The sequence below is a fragment of the Pongo abelii genome, chromosome 1 (genome assembly GCF_028885655.2).
Source record: "Pongo abelii isolate AG06213 chromosome 1, NHGRI_mPonAbe1-v2.0_pri, whole genome shotgun sequence".
NCBI lineage: Eukaryota > Metazoa > Chordata > Mammalia > Primates > Hominidae > Pongo > Pongo abelii.
This window is the reverse complement of record NC_071985.2, coordinates 52,842,723-52,863,973: the sequence shown is the minus strand read 5'-3', so window position 1 is coordinate 52,863,973 and position 21,251 is coordinate 52,842,723. Positions and strand designations below refer to the sequence as shown.

At 35.2% G+C, this 21,251-nt stretch overlaps 1 protein-coding gene across 5 annotated transcripts in view; it reads left to right on the top strand.

The window, feature by feature from the left end:
* CFH (complement factor H) overlaps positions 1 to 21,251 on the top strand; it is a 110,381-nt gene that overhangs the window by 64,885 nt on the left and 24,245 nt on the right. For 3 of the 5 annotated variants that reach the window (XM_009239736.3, XM_009239745.3, XM_002809669.4), the window contains exons 10-11: positions 8,132 to 8,314; positions 10,076 to 10,252. In XM_009239736.3, the coding sequence (XP_009238011.2) occupies positions 8,132 to 8,314; positions 10,076 to 10,252 (360 nt within the window). The remainder of the gene's footprint in view (positions 1 to 8,131; positions 8,315 to 10,075; positions 10,253 to 21,251) is intronic. The other 2 variants (XM_063726085.1, XM_009239740.3) reach the window with 1 other exon arrangement.

Here is a 21,251-nt window from a genome sequence, read left to right as displayed (position 1 = left end):
AGTAGCCAGCACAACTATGGCAAATTGACCAGAATATTATACTGGCTTTACATTTGTTTTTGTCTGGATGGGGATCCAAAGTATCCAAGAAAAAAATCACAAATATTGAAACACTCAATTATATATTTTAGGTTTGAATTCTCTCAGGAGCAGAGTAATCTGCTTTGGACTGGAGAGAAGCTCTTGTCAGGGTGGCCAGACTCAGGACATGGCAGCAGCTGTGAGGGGTTTTTATGTATGGCTGAATGTTGCCATATTTCATTTTCTTATTTTGGGCTTATAGCAAAATGTCTCTATGAAGCCCTAGGACCAGACCCTTGCCTTCTAGAATGGACAAGGAATGTCAAAAGGCCTTTCTAACCATTAAGTAAAAATTACTAATGGATCTGGCTACTGAGACCCCCTGAACTAAGAAAGCCATTTGATTTGTTCACACATGAGAGAGAAGGGGTGGGTTTAGGAGTAGTAACCCAAGACTTGGGGAATATCATGAGACCTGTAGCCTACTTTTCAAAACAGCTGGACATTGTTATGATGGGTTGGACTTCTTGTCTCTGAGCCACTGGCACCTCTTGTGATCTTCTCCAGGAGGCAGAAGAGTTCACTTTGGGTTAACCTAGCACAGTACACACCTCACACTGTGTATGCTGTTTGTTGGAACAGAAGTGGAGCTACTGACTTACCTCTAGAAGACTGAATAGGTATCAAGTCATCCTCCTGGATAATCCTAGTGTTGCTTTGAGAGCTGTTTCTACTCTAAATCCTGCTAAATAAACCTATACATGACTGCATATAAATTATTGAGCAAGTGTGTTCTATTCAACCAGACATGACCAAAATTCCCTTTAAAAACCTGGACTTAGAAATATTCACTAAGGAAAGCAGCTTTATGGACCACGGACAACAGAAGGCTGAGTATGCTATTGTAACCCTGTGACAGATCCTAGATGCAGAGACACTCCCTCTGGGTTCATCGGTACAGAAGGCAGAACTTAGAGTCCTAATCAGGGCATCCCAACTAGGTAAAGACTCCTGAGTCACCGATTACTCTGATTCCAGGTGTGTTTTTATTGTTGTCCATGCTCATGGGGCTGTTTGGAAAGAAAGCGGGCTCTTAACCTTTGATGATTAAAAAAGAAAAACAATTAAGCATGCTAAAGAAATCTTAGCCTGACTAAAGGCAGTCTTGGCACCCAAGAAAGTAGCTATAATACACTACCACGGACATCAGTGGATGGACAATTTGGTAGCAAGAAAAAAAATCACTAGGCAGAGCAGGCCACTAAAGGGGTGAACAGAGAAAAAAATGCCCAAAGCCTTCCTAATGCCATTAACCCCTGAAATAAACTTCAGCCTAAAATCCCTACCTAATGGAAGAAGATGTAAAGAGAGAACTCGATTGAGGCTTTGACTCCAATCAAAGAACTCAAAATGAGTGGATATGTAACACGGAAGCAAAGGTTCTGGTGCCCAAGTATCTTGTGACAGATATCATCAAACACATACATGATACCACACAGTATGGCAGGCATGTCACCCTTCAATTGATCCAGGACTACGTCTTTGGGACACACTTAAAGAAGACTATCCAAAAAATAATTTTAAAATACCTACTTTGTGCCCAGAACAATCTTAAGACTGGTCCTCCATCCCCAGTACCAAGGATTCAAGCAAGAGGTGCAGAGCTATTAGAGGACTGGCAAATTGATTTTACCATGATGCCAAGAGTAGCAGGAAATTTTAAATACTTGCTTGTATTTTTAGATACATTTTCAAGATAAACAAAAGCATTCCCCTGCAAGACCAAGAGAATGTCTGAGGTTATGAGAGCCTTGGTAGAGAAGATTACCCTCAGGTTTAGGTGGCCTGTCTCCATCCAGTGTGACCATAATGCAACTCCTGTAGCCTAGGACACCATATATTCCAGGCCCTCAGCATAATCTGGAATCTTCATACAGCCTGGAGACTGAAGTCTACTGAAAAAACTCAAAAGATAAATCATAGTATATAAAACAAAACAAACTTTAGCTAAGATTTGCCAAGAAACTAACAACCTGGAATAACATTCTGTCCATTGCCCTGCTCAGAGTAAGGGTGGTCCCTAAAAGTGGGCTTAAATTAAGCCCTTTAAAAATTTTACATGGGAGATCATTCTTCTGTTATCTTCTCAGACTAAGGAATGCCAATAGCATACACATAAATAAATTAGATATTATCAAATATACACAATCTTTAGGTTGTACTTTAACTACTATTTACGAGTTTGTGGTTCCAGCAGATTGTGGTATCCAACTGACATTCTCTTTCATCCCATCCAACCCAGAGACTGGGTTCTGCTCAAGACCAGGAAAAGTCAACATCCTGGGGACCACTTAAAAACACAGTGAAAGAGGCCATGCAAAGTATGACTGGTGACTCATTCTTCTGTTCAGCTTGAAGGACTTAGACCCTGGATTCACCACAGCCATATAAAACCCACCCTGCCAGATTCTTGTCCTTTCAAGAAATGTAGAGAGGCCACTTCGACTTCAGAGACTGTCTCAACCCTATCTGAATGGATAAGTAAATCTTTGATGGGCCTCAAATATCTTTTGAGGAAAAATATCAGATAAGTAACTTTAATGAAATTAGACAAAACATATATCTTCTTGACTACTACAATGGTTACTTTGAGCATAATAGGAATTTTTGTTATTATAATTATTTTATATAAAAAGGTGAGATACCTTCCTGTCTATTCCCTGCCTTACTGAATGCTTAAGCCATATATTTACTTGGTCATTATAATTGCCTAGATCATTACAGTTGCTACCCTTATAGACATTACTTCATAATTCCCTTGGTCATTACAATTGTTAGACTTATAGATTTTCTAGACATTCTATGCCATGCTAACATAGTCTCCTGCCACTCATTATGTGGACATTCTAAAATTTAGAAATGGTCACTCTTGTTTTAAAACTTCTAATTATACCTCTGCTGTTACTACAGTGCCTAGACAGGCATAGCAACACTGTAGTTCAACTGTTTCAAGGTATTGCCACTGGAAGAAACTTACCAGAATGTTGGATCTATCAGTAACTCCCCCAAACTATTCAAAATAAGCATTTTCTGTTAGTCATACTTGTCACTGACTTTCTGGGTGTCCCAAATACGACTACCTATCTGCACCAGCTTCTTTCCATGGCTACTTTCTAGGTCCAAGTAATAGTACACCAAGAAATAACCACCCCATGTGTCAATCTCTTTCTGCCTATCATAATGGAAAGTCATTCCATTACATAGGCCCTCCATGGCCTATGGCATACTGGGCAGGCAAATGCAGCTAGGAGAAGGGAAATAAAACTAAAAGTTTCTCCTTACTATGCCAAAAATATTTACAGTGGGGAATATCACACAAATTCTGGGGAGCCTGTAAAAAAAGATCCCTAGTTCAATTCCATTTGTCTATAGTCCCCATGAAAAAAATCCATCAATAAATGTACCCTTGAGGGCTTTACCTATGTGCCCCCTTGGTACATGTTTATTTGTGGCATAGGATCAGACCCTCCTCTGTTACGACAAGCCCACTGGTGTCTCAATAACCTGTATATTAAGGGCTCTCACTTACTGAGATACTTCTCAGTCCATCCTAATGACAAAAGATTCTGCCCATTTTCCCACAGACTCCAAAAGGGACTGCCAGGCATATATCAATATATCTGGTGGCAGAGCCTTCTAGGCATCACGAGTCCTAGCTATGGAGTATACACTCACTGGGACATGATCAGAAACTTATTGGCAACCTTAGAAATAATTGCAAAAGAGGCTGCTAAGAACATTAAGGCTGAGAAAACTCTTCAAATTTACTTGCCCAGATAGTTCTTGACAACAGAACTACACTTGATTTTCTCTTGGCTTTACAGAGAGGAGTCTGTACAGTGATCAATACCACCTGTTGTACTTATATCAATGCTTCTGGTAAAATAAAAACCAAGCTAAAGAAAATCTTTCAGCAGTCTCGCTGGAGACCGTATGTCTCTACCACAGACCCTATGTCTGACTAGTTTTTTTGAGCTTTTCCCCTCAATACTCCATGTTTTCCAGTCCATTTTTCAAGGGATCTTAAAGTTCAAGCTCACAATTCTGTTTATGGGGCTTATAATTTACATCATAGGCTGCTATTCAATTAAATATTACAATAAAACCACAGACTGAAGTACTAACATGTTCATGCAGCACCCTAAGCTGGGTATAACAACTTGCAGGTTGTTACAAGACGGTTTCATTCCTCTAATCCTGACTCACTCTCTGTGCCCTGTGTCAGCAAAAAGAAGCTAGAATGGCCATTGCCCGATTCGTACCATATTAGCTGTTACACCTCAGGATTGAGAAGGGATCAAGCCCAGGAGGAACTGAAACTGTCCCTAGGAAAGTTATATAAAATTGATTAAGGGGGAAAAATTCAACTATGCTTTCAGGAAAATCAGCAGTAATGACTAAGTCAGCTTTCCATTTGTCCTACTTCTTGGTAGCTGGTCAGTGATTACTACCCTAGGATAAAGAAGCCCTTGTCACAAGACCTTTTGGTCATTTTCCTTTCTATAGATAAAATCTAAGACATTGTGAGACGATAATCTTTCTGCATGAGTTTCTCCTTTAGGTTCTGCATACGAAAAAAAAAAAACCTACCAAAATACTGGTCAACAAGGCAAAACCTTATTTTCACAAAAAATGAAAAAGTTAGCCGGGCATTATGGCAAAGGTCTGTAGTACCAGCTGCTCAGGAGATCTGAGGTGGGAGGACTTGAGCCTGGGAGGCAGAAGTTGCAGTGAGCTGAGATCACGTTACTGAAATCCAGTTGGGCAACAGAGCAAGACCATGTCTCAAAAACAAAAAACAAACACACACACACACAAACACACACACACACAGAGACACAAACCTCAACTGGTCTAAAGAGCCCAGCAAAAAGCTGACTCAGGAAATAATGCAGGTTCCACATCCTGGTGACTTCATCCCCTTTACCCTGACCAATTGACAACCCAAATTTTCTAGCCCCTCACCCTCCATGATCCCCTTAAGGTCTCTTGCACATAGCCCCTTCTCAGAACAGATCTGGGGCTTGAAAATCCTCCCAATTCCTTGTTTGGTGCCCTTGTGTTGATTAAAGCCTTTCTTTGCTGCAAACTGTACTGTCTCAGCGTATTGGTCTATTGCTAAACAGTGGGCATGTGAACCTGATAGTGTTATAACAAAATAGAATAGAAGCTATTTATAGGATCGATCCATGCATGTGAGTCTATTTCTGGACACCGTTTTCTCTTCTATTCTTCTGCGTGTTTATCCTTTAACCAGTATCACGAGATCCTTTACTCACTGTAGCTTTTTTTAAGTCTCAAAATTTGGTAATGTGAGTTTTTCAACTTCTCTTATCTTTTGAAGAATTGTTTAGCTATTTTAGCCCCTTTACCTTTCCATATGACTTTAGAATCAGCATGTTCATATGTGCAAAACATTGTGCTTGGTTATTCGCTAGAACTGGGACACATTCATAGATGAATCTGGGGAGAACTAATATGTAATAGTATTAAATTTTTCAGTCCATGAACATTATATATCCTTTGATTTAGTAAGATCATACAGTCTTACCTTAGTTTTTTGTGATTTTCAGCATACACATCCTGTATTTTACTAGATTTATAACTAAATATTTTGTATTTCATCCTTCAACTAAAAATTCAATTTGTTTAATTGACAGAATTTATTAATGCTACCTAATCCTTCTTGAGAGAGCTATGATAGTTTGTGGCTTCAGTAATTTTTTAATTCATTCAAGTTCTTGAATTTATTGACATGGCATTATTCAGAATATTTTTTATTTTTCTTTTAATATATGTAAAAACCATAATGATGTCATTTCTGTCATTGCTGTTATAAACAATTTGTGTCATTTTTTTCCTGATTTAGTCTGTCTAAAGGTTTCTCAATTATAGAGATTTAAAATAACAAGCTTTTGGTTTATATACATATTTTTGGTTTATATACATATTTACTTCTTTATTATTTCATCTCTGATCTTTATTGTAGTATTTCTTCTGCTTACTTTGAGATTAATATTTTCCTACTTTTTCTAATATCTAATGGTAGAGGCTAAGGTTATTGAAGTGGAACACCGTCATTTTCTATCCCAGGTATTTAGTGACACCAATTTATTTCATACTGCTCTAGTGCCATTCCACAACTTTTGATATCAATCAGTGTTTGGCTGGAGTAGGGTGAGTATTCCATAAAATATTTACTGTGATTTTTGGAGGGAGGTGTGAAGAGGGTATTATTGCCAAAATGTGGGGTTTTTTTTTTTTAACTCCACTCTGTATTTTGGCTAAGAGAAGCAGCTTTAGAACTTCTCAAGTCTGTACATCTGTGAGACCCCAAGGATTACTTGTTTTAATTTTTTTTTTTAAGTCTAAGTTTGTTATGGGTCAACTTAGTTCTTTCAAGGCTTATTTTTAAGCTTTTAAAAAGCTGGTTTAGGGAGGCTAGAACTGTGTTCCATTTAGCCTCTGGGTAAACCCCAGAGATAGTTTGTTCAGAATATTAAGCTGCTTCTGATGTCTCTACTAAATGACCTAGATGTTCAAATGAGTCTTTCTACTCTGATTGATTCCATTTAAATGTCTCCCTGTGTTGTGTGTGCTCTGGGAATCCTTTACCTTTTTGTTCTCTGGTAGTGTTCTTCATCTGATAGCTATCCTTGGTCCATTCTTGGGGAGTTTTATTCTACTCTCCAGAGTGTCAATATTCAGCCAAATAATCTAGGGAGTTGCTGTGGAAATTTGTAGAGCCCTTTCACTCCAGAGTTTCTTCTTTCCTCATTCTGTTTCCTGCAGATTCTAATGACCTCATCTTCTTTGGGAGCACTGAGCTTTGTTTCTTCTACTCAGCAAGTGTGTCATTTTCTGCTTGAATTCTCCTTCTCCGTGCTGGTGTTTGGAAAATTTCTTCCAGCATAAAGTCACTTTGATGATGGAACTCATCTCATTGTCACTTTTTCTCTGGAATTAGGTGCTTCCTGCTTTCCAATGTCTGAAAATGTTATTTTCATCTATTTGGTTCCATTTCCTTATTTGTGGCTAGAACTCTGTTTTACTTGATTATTCTTGCCTGGCCTTTTACCTTTTTAAATTGTCTCTACTGTTTGTTTTCTATTTGATTTCTGCTCATATTTGGATGTGTTTCAAAATTTATACTCATGCTGGATTTTGTCTGCTTTCTTTATTATAATTTATTATAAATAATAATGTATTTTCAGTTTTTATTCTTTTCTTTTATAGCTATATAATGATAAATTTCCTTCTGAGGACTATTTGAGTGTCATCTCACCAAGTTTTATTTAATATGTTTTTATTATCATTCAATTCAAAATATTTAATGTTTCCTCTTCTGATTTTCTCCTTATCCATGAGTTATTTATAAATGAAGCTGAGTTCTGGGAAGCAACCTAGTAACCGACAGTAATTTCTATCATCAGTTTACAGAAACAGTAACTTCCACTCTTTCAAGTTCAGTTCTATATAATTTAAGGAATCATCATTTTGGCCTTTCAACATAAATAAATCTGTTACTGTTCCTCATCTTCTTTGAACTCCACATGTCCATTTACTTTGAAGCACACAATAAGAATGACATTTCAAATTCTTGGAGCCAAAGGCTATGACAATTATTTTGGCAGATTTTCTAAGATCATCACGGGATCTCAGACACTCCAATTGGCTAAATGAGATTTGGAATTGTCAGAAGATCTAAAATAAGCAAGATTAAAAAGTCCTAAGAAATAATCCGCATTGTCTATTGAGTTCCGACATGCTGTAGAATTCCAATTCCATTAGACAAACAGATTTCCAATAATTTCTTAGAAATAATTGTGTCTTAAATAGAGCCTTGTTTTAAAAAGTGATGAAGAGTCTTGATGTAATATCTTCAGCAACTCTGAACTTATTTTCCTTGACTTTAGTATTTGAATGCTTATGATTATCCAGATTTTCTATTACAAATGACTCATTATTTTTTATATTTACATATTATTTAAATTCTTATAAAATGTTATTGAACATACGCTTGTCTTTTTCTTATTCTCTTCCCTTTTAGAAACATGTTCCAAATCAAGTATAGATATTGAGAATGGGTTTATTTCTGAATCTCAGTATACATATGCCTTAAATAAAAAAGCAAAATATCAATGCAAACTAGGATATGTAACAGCAGACGGTGAAACATCAGGATCAATTACATGTGGGAAAAATGGATGGTCACCTCAACCCACATGCATTAGTAAGTAATTTATTATGTTTGTATTGATTATCCAGATGATACACAAAAGTTTACTAACTTTAGTCTTTTTGTGGGGGCTGATATAATTTCATTTGAAAAGATAAGAAAAAAAAACCTACAGGAACAAAGCAGACATCAATTTTTTTTTCCTTTCACATTAATTACTCAAATATTAGTCTGTCTTTCCATTCAGGCTTTTCCTACTCTAAAGGATTCTGTGTTACAGAAACAAGTTAGGGAGTTTTATGTGTATTCTGGTTTAAACTGATTTTGCTTTAGCTGAGACCTTTATGACTGTTATATATATATCTGTTTTATATGATTAGACTTTTACATCAAAGTCTTTACTCCTAGATATAAAAGTAATGTTTTTATTGAAGATACAGATGCATAGTGCATAATATCAAAATAATTTAAATTCTATAATTTGTAGATTTGACACTGTAGGATATGTCTAATACTGAATATCTTCCCTCTTAGAAATTTTTCATAAATATTTAGGTAGTGGAGAGACAAAATATTCCTAGATGGTACCAATTTCTTCTCTATTGCATGATTTACCTACCACACTATCTAGATATTTATGAAGATTTCCCTACCACACTATCTAGATATTTATGAAAATTTTCTAGGAACAATTGGCACAATTTGTCTTATTTTTTGCAAAACCACTCAGTAATATATATATGTGTGTGTGTGTGTGTATATATATATATACATGTATATATATATATACATATATGTGTATCTATGTATACATATATGTATATATATACGTGTATATATACACACATATATATGTATATATATATACGTGTGTGTGTGTGTATATATATATATATAGAGAGAGAGAGAGAGAGAGACAGAGAGAGAGAGAGAGAGAGATGAAGTCTTCCTCTGTCATCGTCCCGGCTGGAGTGCAGTGGCATGATCTTGGCTCACTGCAAACTCCATTTTCCGTGTTCCAGTGATTCTCCCACCTCAGCCTCCTGAATAGCTGGGATTACAGGCACCTGCCATCATGCCCGCCTAATTTTTGTATTTTTAGTAGAGACAGGGTTTTGCCATGTTAGCCAGGCTGGTCTCGAACTCCTAATCTCAAATGATCCTCCTGCCTCTCAGTAATATATTTGAAGTAATATTTAATATACTCATGTTAAGTGAAGTGAATATTTAAGACATTCATGTATACTGTTTTCATTTTTTTAATGTCTGTGCTTAATATGAGGTCTAGTTTACAAAAAATGTTAGTCCTCATAAAAAGCTCATTTTATACTAAATTTTTATTAATTATTCTTTTAAGATTTTCTTATTATTAAGAAGAAAATGTCTTGTATAAGATAGGAATTCATCTTTTCAATCATTTTTTTCGTTTTTACATATGTCTCAACTACAAATTAGTCTGGACTCTTAATTTACAAAATTCTGCTATGATTTTCTTTAAAAAATAATGCACACCTGTAGTGGCCTGTTTTATTACTAGCATTGTCATAAATGCTTTAGTATAAGTGAATTAAGAAAAATGTTTTTAAAATATATTTTGGGGCTTAAGCAATGAAAAAAATGTTGTGTAGAAACATACACTTTCACTTTTGGCAACTATTTTATGACAATAAATTCTCACCAGTAATAGATTATTTTTGTACAGTACTTACTTATTAGCATATCTAATCAATAAAGCTTTTTCTTTTTAGAATGGGAAATACTCAGTTAGATTATTAGATGACATTAGAAAGACATACTAAATTTTTTATGCACTAGAATCTTGTGATATGCCAGTATTTATGAATGCCAGAGCTAAAAATGACATCACATGGTTTAAGCTGGATGACATATTGGACTATGAATGCCATGATGGTTATGAAAGCAATACTGGAAGCACTACTGGTTCCATAGTGTGTGGTTACGATGGTTGGTCTGAATTACCCATATGTTATGGTAAGTACTGGTTTTTCAGGAATTCATTTTCAAAATGAAAATAAATCTGTGTTCCAATTTTAAAAATTTGAATTATATAGAGGAATTGTTAAGGAATGTTGATTAAAATCAAGGTATCTCCTGATTTGTCATAAACTGGGAAAAGAAGGGAGTTTTGAAAATATCTCTAAAATAGTGCATTAAATTAATATTTCCTATGGGCCACCTACCTTCCAGATTTGTGATTATAGTGTAATTGCTTTTGTTACCCTAAATAAAAGCTTTCAAATTATTTAGAACCTAGCACTCATTACCAAAATTATAGTTGGTTACAACTTCCTCAGCTAATTTGTTTTTTTTTATTTCTACTTTACATCTTCTATCTTGTGTGTTAATTTCTGTACTTTCTGAGTGTAGTTCTTTATTTTCTAAATTTGACAAGTTCTGAAGACCATTACGTGAATCTCATTTATGTTTCCCAATCAGCCATCTATTTTTCAGGGTTAGAAGAAGGATTGACTCTGGGAAAACAAGTATATGCAGAGTGTTCCAAGGCAAAGAAAAATATATGCAAAGCTGTAAAAACAGAACAATATATTTCAAGGCGGTAAAGCAGAGTCTAGCCTGCTAAGGCTAGATGGGAGGCAAGGAAACAATTATCCAGATCAGCTCAGGGCATCATATCATTTGGATTCATTTTATGACTAATGAAAACCCATAAAAGAGTTTTAAGAAAAGGAATGGTATAATTTGATTTCTAGTTTTGTTGGATTGTTTTCCTGGATGCTGCACTTTTTGTAGGCAAGAGGCGACACAATGAGTCCAGGTAGGGTGAGAAAGTGTGGGGACTGAGAGAGAGTGATGATAGGGGAGGTGCAGAGCAGAAGGCTGATTTGGAAAACATTTTGGTGATGAAAAGTACAGGTGATGTTACTAAATGTTGGGTGTAAAAAAAAAGTGAGATCAAGGGACTCACATGTTTGTTTTTAATTGTTTTCTCACAAGTATGTAGGTAAATGGCAATACCATTTTGTAAAATGGTACTGAATGGATAGAAAGCATTTTGAGAGGGCTGTTGCAAATTTTGACTTGGACACATTATAATTGAGTCGCCAATGGAAAATCAAAAGTGGATATGTGAACTGTGTAGTTGGATATGCACCTAGAGAGGAGATATGCATTTCGGAGTATCATCATATAAATGATGACACTAAATTGGATAAGAATACAGAATGAAAAGAGCGAAGAGCTCAAGATGAAGCCCTGAAACATTACCACATTTATATATAAGACAGAAGAGCAATAGATAGTAAAGAAAATGGGGAAAAAAGGAGGACCCAGAGAAACAGGAGAAAAAATCTAGAATGTTGCCATAGACATAAAAATAAGGAAATTATTAATGAAAAGGGAGTGAGTGTAACAGATTGCTTAATAAGTCACCCTGTCTGAATTCTAATTCCACTACTTGCTAGGCATGTATCTTTGGCCAACACAGCAAGTCTATTTGAAGCTTTGTTGACTCTTTCTTTTTGGTAAAATGTCACAATATTTACAAACAGTTCTAATATTTCAAAGGATTGTGTTGGTTAGCAGACTAAAATATTTATAAATATTTATTGCTATAGTGCCTTATATAATAAAGTCAAAGAAGTTATAATTTAATTACCTTATTATCATTATCAAAGTGATAAATATTTCTAACTTAGTTATTATGTTCTGTTCAGAAATTGTGATGGATTAGGTAAGGTACAGGCCAATGACAAGTATAACAAAAATGGCTTTCAATAGAGTAGAAGAGACAGACCCTACATAGAATCTGCCAATAAAAATAATGAGCAATGAATCTGTAAATTACCTTGGGAAGGATGGCCATTTTCATGATATTGATTCTTCCTACCCATGAGCATGGAATGTTCTTCCATTTGTTTGTATCCTCTTTTATTTCCTTGAGCAGTGGTTTGTAGTTCTCCTTGAAGAGGTCTTTCACATCCCTTGTAAGTTGGATTCCTAGGTATTTTATTCTCTTTGAAGCAATTGTGAATGGGAGTTCACTCATGATTTGGCTCTCTGTTTGTCTGTTATTGATGTATAAGAATGCTTGTGATTTTTGCACATTGATTTTGTATCCTGAGACTTTGCTGAAGTTGCTTATCAGCTTAAGGAGATTTTGGGCTGAGACAATGGGGTTTTCTAGATATACTATCATGTCATCTGCAAACAAGGACAATTTGACTTCCTCTTTTCCTAATTGAATACCCTTGATTTCCTTCTCCTGCCTAATTGCCCTGGCCAGAACTTCCAACACTATGTTGAATAGAAGTGGCGAGAGAGGGCATCCCTGTCTTGTGCCAGTTTTCAAAGGGAATGCTTCCAGTTTTTGCCCATTCAGTACGATATTGGCTGTGGGTTTGTCATAAATAGCTCTTATTATTTTGAGATACGTCCCATCAATTCCTAATTTATTGAGAGTTTTTAGCATGAAGGGTTGTTGAATTTTGTCAAAGGCCTTTTCTGCATCTATTGAGATAATCATGTGGTTTTTGTCTTTGGTTCTGTTTATATGCTGGATTACATTTATTGATTTGCGTATATTGAACCAGCCTTGCATCCCAGGGATGAAGCCCACTTGATCATGGTGGATAAGCTTTTTGATGTGCTGCTGGATTCTGTTTGCCAGTATCTTATTGAGGATTTTTGCATCAATGTTCATCAAGGATATTGGTCTAAAATTCTCTTTTTTTGTTGTGTCTCTGCCAGGCTTTGGTATCAGGATGATGCTGGCCTCATAAAATGAGTTAGGGAGGATTCCCTCTTTTTCTATTGATTGGAATAGTTTCAGAAGGAATGGTACCAGCTCCTCCTTGTACCTCTGGTAGAATTCGGCTGTGAACCTATCTGGTCCTGGACTTTTTTTGGTTGGTAAGCTATTGATTATTGTCACAATTTCAGCTCCTGTTATTGGTCTATTCAGAGATTCAACTTCTTCCTGGTTTAGTCTTGGGAGGGTGTATGTGTTGAGGAATTTATCCATTTCTTCTAGATTTTCTAGTTTATTTGCATAGAGGTGTTTGTAATATTCTCTGATGGTAGTTTGTATTTCTGTGGGATCGGTGGTGATATCCCCTTTATCATTTTTTATTGCATCTATTTGATTCTTCTCTCTTTTTTTCTTTATTAATCTTGCTAGCGGTCTATCAATTTTGTTGATCCTTTCAAAAAACCAGCTCCTGGATTCATTTATTTTTTGAAGGGTTTTTTGTGTCTCTATTTCCTTCAGTTCTGCTCTGATTTTAGTTATTTCTTGCCTTCTGCTAGCTTTTGAATGTGTTTGCTCTTGCTTTTCTAGTTCTTTTAATTGTGATGTTAGGGTGTCAATTTTGGATCTTTCCTGCTTTCTCTTGTGGGCATTTAGTGCTATAAATTTCCCTCTACACACTGCTTTGAATGCATCCCAGAGATTCTGGTATGTTGTGTCTTTGTTCTCGTTGGTTTCAAAGAACATCTTTATTTCTGCCTTCATTTCGTTATGTACCCAGTAGTCATTCAGGAGCAGGTTGTTCAGTTTCCACGTAGTTGAGCGGTTTTGAGTGAGATTCTTAATCCTGAGTTCTAGCTTGATTGCACTGTGATCTGAGAGACAGTTTGTTATAATTTCTGTTCTTTTACATTTATTGAGGAGAGCTTTACTTCCAAGTATATGGTCAATTTTGGAATAGGTGTGGTGTGGTGCTGAAAAAAATGTATATTCTGTTGATTTGGGGTGGAGAGTTCTGTAGATGTCTATTAGGTCTGCTTGGTGCAGAGCTGAGTTCAATTCCTGGGTATCCTTGTTGACTTTCTGTCTCGTTGATCTGTCTAATGTTGACAGTGGGGTGTTAAAGTCTCCCATTATTAATGTGTGGGAGTCTAAGTCTCTTTGTAGGTCACTCAGGACTTGCTTTATGAATCTGGGTGCTCCTGTATTGGGTGCATATATATTTAGGATAGTTAGCTCTTCTTGTTGAATTAATCCCTTTACCATTATGTAATGGCCTTCTTTGTCTCTTTTGATCTTTGTTGGTTTAAAGTCTGTTTTATCAGAGACTAGGATTGCAACCCCTGCCTTTTTTTGTTTTCCATTTGCTTGGTAGATCTTCCTCCATCCTTTTATTTTGAGCCTATGTGTGTCTCTGCACATGAGATGGGTTTCCTGAATACAGCACACTGATGGGTCTTGAGTCTTTATCCAATTTGCCAGTCTGTGTCTTTTAATTGGAGCATTTAGTCCATTTACATTTAAAGTTAATATTGTTATGTGTGAATCTGATCCTGTCATTATGATGTTAGCTGGATATTTTTCTCGTTAGTTGATGCAGTCTCTTCAAGCTACCAATGACTTTCTTCACAGAATTGGAAAAAACTACTTTAAAGTTCATATGGAACCAAAAAAGAGCCTGCATCGCCAAGTCAATCCTAAGCCAAAAGAACAAAGCTGGAGGCATCACACTACCTGACTTCAAACTATACTACAAGGCTACAGTAACCAAAACAGCATGGTACTGGTACCAAAACAGAGATATAGATCAATGGAACAGAACAGAGCCGTCAGAAATAATGCCACATATCTACAAGTATCTGATCTTTGACAAACCTGACAAAAACAAGAAATGGGGAAAGGATTCCCTATTTAATAAATGGTGCTGGGAAAACTGGCTAGCCATATGTAGAAAGCTGAAACTGGATCCCTTCCTTACACCTTATACAAAAATCAATTCAAGATGGATTAAAGACTTAAATGTTAGACCTAAAACCATAAAAACCCTAGAAGAAAACCTAGGCATTACCATTCAGGACATAGGCATGGGCAAGGACTTCATGTCTAAAACACCAAAAGCAATGGCAACAAAAGCCAAAATTGACAAATGGGATCTAATTAAACTAAAGAGCTTCTGCACAGCAAAGGAAACTACCATCAGAGTGAACAGGCAACCTACAAAATGGGAGAAAATTTTCGCAACCTACTCATCTGACAAAGGGCTAATATCCAGAATCTACAATGAACTCCAACAAATTTACAAGAAAAAAACAAACAACCCCGTCAAAAAGTGGGCGAAGGACATGAACAGACACTTCTCAAAAGAAGACATTTATGCAGCCAAAAAACACATGAAAAAATGCTCACCATCACTGGCCATCAGAGAAATGCAAATCAAAACCACAATGAGATACCATCTCACACCAGTTAGAATGGCGATCATTAAAAAGTCAGGAAACAACAGGTGCTGGAGAGGATGTGGAGAAATAGGAACACTTTTACACTGTTGGTGGGACTGTAAACTAGTTCAACCCTTGTGGAAGTCAGTGTGGCGATTCCTCAGGGATCTAGAACTAGAAATTCCATTCGACCCAGCCATCCCATTACTGGGTATATACCCAAAGGACTATAAATCATGCTGCTATAAAGACACATGCACACGTATGTTTATTGCCGCATTATTCACAATAGCAAAGTCTTGGAACCAACCCAAATGTCCAACAATGATAGACTGGATTAAGAAAATGTGGCACATATACACCATGGAATACTATGCAGCCATAAAAAATGATGAGTTCACGTCCTTTGTAGGGACATGGATGAAACTGGAAATCATCATTCTCAGTAAACTATCGCAAGAACAAAAAACCAAACACCGCATATTCTCACTCATAGGTGGGAATTGAACAATGAGAACACATGGACACAGGAAGGGGAACATCACACTTTGGGGACTGTTGTGGGGTGGGGGGAGGGGGGAGGGATAGCATTGGGAGATATACCTAATGCTAGATGACAAGTTGGTGGGTGCAGCGCACCAGCATGGCACATGTATACATATGTAACTTACCTGCACATTGCACACATGTACCATAAAACCTAAAGTATAATAATGATAATAATAATAATAATAATAAATAAATAAATAATTTAAAAAAATAATAATAAAAAAATAATAATAATAATGAGCAAGACATTCAATACAGACTGTGGACATAACTCTTTCAAGATTCTGGCTTTGAATCAAATAGGAAGATCAGAATATTGCTTGAGGAAAGTTGTGCACTGAAGGGAGAATTAAAAAAAAAAAAAGATGGAAGACACCAGAGCAGATACAGCAAAAGGGGAGCTGCAAAGGCTGAACACATGACTTACATAGTTGCCCTGAGAAAATGCGACGGGAAGGGATTCACAGCTACTGTGGAGGTATTGTGCTTTGGTGGCAACAGGACTGCTTACAACCTTGTGACAGGTGGCAACACGACTGCTTACAACTTTGTGACAGGAGATGGGAAGGAAAATGAGCAGTAACGTTGGAAAATGGTAGAAGCTGATGGATTCTGTTTTGAAGTATGAGACATGGTCATCTGAGATTGAATAGTGTGTGGGCGAAGGAGGAGGAAGAGTACTAGGTAGAATAGAAAAGTTTTGAAATAGTCACAGCTGAGAAAGAGAATGAGTACATTGTAGATGAAAGGCAGTGTCAAAGCTCCAGTTAAATTTGACTCATTCCAGCTGTTGTAAACACCTATCATAGGACAGGAGAAAATGGTGAAAACACAAGCACAGGTCTACCTATCCAGAGATTTTATTCTAATATAAGAGAGTGGAAAACAAAAAAGAAATAAGCCAAATATCCAAGTAATAAAAATATTTAAAATATATTTTATGGTTAACTGTGTTCAGAGAAATAGAAAATCCAATAATTGAGATAGAAAATAGGAGGGAAGGAACTGGAGATCTGTTTTACATAGGAAGTCATCCATGTAAAGAATGGTTGAAAGCCATTCATTATAGTGAGAAGGGTATGTGCAACAGCTGAGGCAGCGAAGAACTTGACCTTTTTAATAAAGTTCAAAGATCATAAAATCTGAATCCTGGATTTAGTGGAGGAGAGAGACATTTGATAACATTGGAAGAGTAGGCATGGATCATAAAGAGTTTGAGTTTTGTTCTAATTGAGAGGCGGAGGCTTAATTTAAGAGAATCATAAATTTATTTTCTGTGATGATAGGTAAATTTAGGTTTTATGAAGCCAGAAGCTTTTACAATTTTGAGGGGTCTTCTTCAAAAAAGAACACAAAATTGTGAATATATTGCTTCAATAGTCTTTCCAATCACCAGACATGAAATGAAAACCTAAAGGAGAGAAAGTTGGAGAGGCGGACATAGCAGTAGAAGCTGATGTAGAAAATGTCTTTCTATTGCAAATTGTAGAAAGACTTAGGATCATTTGAACACATAACTAGGAATTGCTAGTATAGTACAGGCCTCCAAACATTAAACGAAGAAATACCAGCTTAGTATTCTTTTCAAATATTCTTCTCTCAGCCATGTAACAGAAAACTGCATGTGGATTGACAGACATCTGAGTATATTTCAAGTGTCCTAGGAGGTCTCTTCTTTGTGGAAAGGTTTCCACAGAATTGTTATTACAGAGCACTTAAGCTAAATAAGGAGTATGTATGTCAAAGTTAAAAATTCACATTAACATTTCACATATGTAGTACTAGGACTTAGGGTTTTGAGTTTTAGATGAAGAAAAATATTTCTAATTCATGGAGTGTCCATTCACATTCTTCTCTAAATCACGTTTTGTAAGTTATTACCTCTATAGAAATACAGCATTTGAATAATACCCAATAATCAAGATCTTAACTTTTCTTTGTAGGATAATGCTTTTCACAGTATTACTACAGAGAGAATTTATATAAAATTAGCACAAAATATGTAAACAAGCACACATACAAAAAAAAAGAATTGCTATGTAGAAGATTGGTATAGACTTTTAGGAGAGAAATCCCAGTGATTCTCATTCAAGTGTGATTTTCTCAAATAATCTGCAAAACTCATTAAAACAAACACAAAAGCAAATTTCTGTAGTTATTATTTTGTGACATTACTTTTAAGAATAGTTTTAAATCTAATTTTGTAATTGTGTTTTAATAATTGAGGTTATGATGTAATTAATTTTCTTTTTAGTATGATTCTAATTTATAAATTCTAGCTTGTACTTTTCTAAGTTAGCAAGAAAGGAGGATTCCGAATAAGAAAAATAATATTTTGGATAATATTTAGTAATGTTGCTGATTTTTAAAAATTATCAACATGTAACAGATAATTTTACACATTTCTTATTTGAATCGGAATAATTATCAAATTTATTAAACATTCATATAAATAGTACATATAACAAAAACTGTTATATGTTAACATAAATATTCAGGATACCTAGAATTTGCCTTTCCATGTGACCTTGAAAATATGTCTTGGTTTGTTTTCTTTATTTGTAATATATTAATTATGTGTTTTTTATATTTTTTCTAACTTAAAATATATTAGAAATGCTATTTTGGGTTCTTTTTCCTTGATTACATTAAACAAAAATACCAATTTTAATTAATTTCTTAGTGCATACATCTTCACTAATAAATCTTTGATGAGAATTTACCTTTTTGTGATGTATATGTGAGTCATCAAGAATTATAAACATGATGAGACCAGAAATCATTTGAGGTTGTTTAGTTTCAGTTAAATAAAGTTATCCTTGACTCTGCAATGACAGATATTATATCATCATTATTCTCGGGATCCTCCCCAGTTCTATTATAAATTTAACTTCTTAAGATACTTCCATGGTGTTTTATGATGTGTTCTTTTATTTTTTAAAATTTTAATTTCTATGTTTTATACATTTAGATGGTCCAAATGCAGTTTTGTTGCATGGATATATTGCATAGCGGTGAAGTCTTTACTTTTAGTGTATTCATCACCCAAATATTGAACATTGCACCCATTAGGTAATTTCTTATTCCTCACCCTCCTGCTATCCTGTCACATTTCTGAGTCTCCAATATCTATTACTCAGCACTCTCCGTCCATATGTACACATTATTTAGCTCTCACTTATAAGTGACAATACACGGGATTTTCCTTTCTGAATCTGAATTATTTCACCTAAAATAATGGCCTGTAGTTTTATACATGTTGCTTCTGAAGGCATGATTTTATTCTTTTTTTTCTTTTTCTTTTTTTTTTTTTGGCTGAGTAGTATTCTATGGCATATATCTATACCACATATTCTTTATCCAATCATCTGTTGGTGGACAATTAGTTTGATTCCATATTATTGCTACTGTGAGTAGTGAGGCTATAAACATATGAGTCTGGGTATCATTTTGATATAATAATTGATTTCCTTTGGGCAGATACACAGTAGTGGGATTGCTGGATGAAATGGTAGTTCTGTTTTTAGTTCTTTGGGAAATGTCCATTCTGTTTTCCATAGAGGTTGTACTAATTTACATTCCCACCAACAGCATATAAGCATTCTTCTTTCTCCTCACTGCCACCAACATTTATTATTTTTTGACTATTTGACAGTGGCCACTGTGTCTAATGTAAGATGATAACTCATTTTTTTAATTCACATTTCTCTGATGATTAGTGATATTGAGTTTTTTTTTCATATTTCTTGGTCATTTTCATGTCTTCGTTTGCAAAATATCTCTTCATATCCTTTGTCCACTTTTTCATGGGATTATTATTATTATTATTTTCTTGTTGAGTTATTTCAGTTCTTTGTAGATTCTGGATATTAGTCCTTTTTCAGATTCATAGTTTGCAAATATTTTCTTCCATTCTGAGGTTGTCTGTTTACTCTGTTTTTTATTTCCTTTGCTGTGCAGAAGATTTTTAGCTTAATTCAAAATTACCCAGAAGTAGGTCATTTAATTTTCATGTATATGGATAGTTTTGAAAATTCTTTATGATATTGATTTATAGTTATATTTCACCATGTTCTGATAAGATACTTGATATTATTTCTAAGCTTTAAAATTTTTGGGACTTGCTTTGTAGCTGTAGCCTAGCATATGGTCTATTTTGGAGAATGTTCCATGCACAGGTGAGAAAAACATATATTCTGAGGTTGTTGGGTGGAATGTCGTAAAAATGTCTGTTAGGTCCATTTGTTCTAGAGTCCAATTTAAGTATAAGGTTTCTTTGTTTTTTTTTTCTGTCCCGGCAATCTGTCTAGTACAGTCATTGGGGGTGTGGAGGTTGCTTGCCCTCATTATATTGCTGTTTATCTTTCTACCTAGCTCTAGTAGTATTTCATTTATGAATCTGAGTGCTGAGGTTTTGAGTGCATATATATTTAGAATTGTTATATCTTCTTGCTTTCTTTATTATTATATAATGAACTTCTTTGTCTTTTTTTCTCTTGTTTATTTAGTCTTTTTTATATATAAATATAACTATACCAAATGCTTTTTGTTTCTGTTGTTCAAAATATCTTTCTCCATACCTTTACCATGAGTTTGTATAGGTTTCTCTAAGTTAGGTGGGTTTCTTGTGAGCAGCATGTGGTTGGTTTCTGTTTTCCAAATTTGGTCCACAAATCTATATCTTTTAAGTGGAACATTTAATCTATTTATGTTAAAAGTTAATATTGTCATGTGAGGTTTTGTTCTTGTCATTGTTAGTTGTTACATAGCTGGTTTGTAGTCTCAACTGTGTAGTTTTTTAATAAGACCTGTGAGTTTTGTACTTTTACATGTCTTTATCATGTTCAGGACTCCCTGGATCATTTCTTGTGGGGTGAATTCCTGAAGTGGATTTCTAGTGGTGATGAACTCCCTTAGTATTAGCTTGTTTTGGAAAGACTTTATATATTCTTCATTTATGAAGTTTAGTTTAGCAAAATACAAAATATATCTCTAATATATGTTTTTTCAATAAATATGAAATAATCTTTCTTTAAGAACTCTGAAAATAGGACACCAATATCTTCTGGCTTGTAAGTTTCTGCTGAGAAGTCCACTGTTAGTCTTATGAGATTTCCTTTATAGTTGATTAGATGCTTTTCTCTTGCTGATTTTATAATTTTTCCCATTCACATTGACTTTAGATAGCCTGATGACTATATGTTTGTAGAAGTTCATCTTGCGATGCATCTTCCTGGTGTTATCTGAGCCTCTTGTATAAGGATGTCTATATCTCTAG